This window comes from Arachis ipaensis, chromosome B04 (genome assembly GCF_000816755.2).
Source record: "Arachis ipaensis cultivar K30076 chromosome B04, Araip1.1, whole genome shotgun sequence".
Lineage (NCBI taxonomy): Eukaryota > Viridiplantae > Streptophyta > Magnoliopsida > Fabales > Fabaceae > Arachis > Arachis ipaensis.
In genome coordinates this window covers 41,329,794-41,331,233 of record NC_029788.2, presented here as the reverse complement: position 1 = coordinate 41,331,233, position 1,440 = coordinate 41,329,794, and the positions used below count along the sequence as shown (strand labels likewise).

Sequence of the window (1,440 nt, the reverse complement as noted above, 5' to 3'; positions counted from 1 at the left end):
AGTTATGCAGTGTATTTGTTGTTAATAAGTTAATTGCTTGGTTGTTTTCTCGACAAGTTTTGCTGATTTGCTAGTGTGACTGGGTAGGAAGCCTTTAAGCTTTCTGATGCATTTTTATGAAGTTTTGTTACCACAAGTTTGAATGTAAGGTGAGTTACTGATTGATGAACTACGCAATAAGAGATTGAGCTAGACAGCTAGTTAGCCTCTCATTTCGCATGTGATCTCGCCAATGGCTAATTGGCTACTAGGGAGCTGTTTCTGATGAATTATCTGTGTATGAATGTTGTGATTGTGATGGTGTTAGAAGTTTTCTCATGGTGGGACTTGGGAGGTTTATTGGGCCGAGCATGTATTTTATTAGGCATTTTGAGATAAGAAAACAACTAGTTAGTTATGCTGTGCATTTGTTCTTGACTTAGGTCATTATTAATATAGATAGGAAGGAATACATTTCTTTTAATTTTTTTGTGGCTTTGCATTGGCTATATAGGACATTTGATTCATATCAGGCATCTTTCTTATCTAATTATTATCTTCATCTTTTTGAAAAGTTGAAACTGTTCTGTTATCTAATTTTCTTCTGAGTACTTTATAGATCTTCATACTCTAGAGTCCCCCCCTTCTTTTTCTCTTTTGTCTTTTCTATTCTGTTGTTTTTGCTATTATCCTGTCATGGCTACTTTGTGTGACGACCTAGTGACTTCCATTCAGATATCAACAATCTGGAAGATTCCATATAAAGGTGGCGAGTGGAAACCATGTGTTAACAGATCTTCACAAGGTAAAATATGCTTATATTTATTCAAGTGTATGATGCCATTTCCATTTTTATCAGACGTGTAACTTATATGTTAAAAGCTCTAGAGCTCCAGCTAATTTATGAAGTTGATCCTTCTTATTTGGATACCATATGTTTGATCTTGTTGCTTAATATTTTCTGGGCACAATATATCTAGGACTAGGAACCATGCCTGAATCTTCTGCTAGTATACTTCTTTCATTAACTATGATTATATATAATAGATTTACATTTTATGTTATTGACAGGCCTACCTGAATCAAATGGATTCATATATGTAGAAGCTAATGGTGGCTTAAATCAGCAACGGACATCAGTTAGTGTCTCCTTGCATTCCTTGTTTTTATATATTCTAAGTACACTTAGTTTATTATTAATCTCAACTAGTTTACTTTTGTGAATGATGTTAATGTTTTGTAGGTATGCAATGCTGTTGCTGTGGCCGGCTATCTCAATGCTACCCTTGTGATTCCCAACTTCCATTATCATAGCATATGGAAAGATCCTAGGTTGGTCTGTTTGGGTGTCTTTTAATTCTTTTATATGTGTATTTTTACTTTTGCTATTGTCAATTGTTCAATACAATTCATTTCTAGATTCTTCAAGAAAAAAAATTATAAAGAGAAGAAAAGAAACCC

General features: G+C 33.8%; 1 protein-coding gene across 2 annotated transcripts in view; it reads left to right on the top strand.

The window, feature by feature from the left end:
- The window catches only part of LOC107639256 (uncharacterized protein At1g04910), a 6,590-nt gene that overhangs the window by 1,027 nt on the left and 4,123 nt on the right, over positions 1-1,440 (top strand). Inside the window, exons 1-4 of one of the 2 annotated variants that reach the window (XM_021121131.1) lie at positions 15-149; positions 715-784; positions 1,051-1,118; positions 1,223-1,311. In XM_021121131.1, coding sequence (XP_020976790.1) covers positions 117-149; positions 715-784; positions 1,051-1,118; positions 1,223-1,311 — 260 coding nt within the window. In that variant the 5' untranslated portion in view covers positions 15-116. Of the gene's footprint in view, positions 1-14; positions 150-714; positions 785-1,050; positions 1,119-1,222; positions 1,312-1,440 lie in introns of those variants that run through there. The other variant, XM_016342735.2, reaches the window with a different exon arrangement.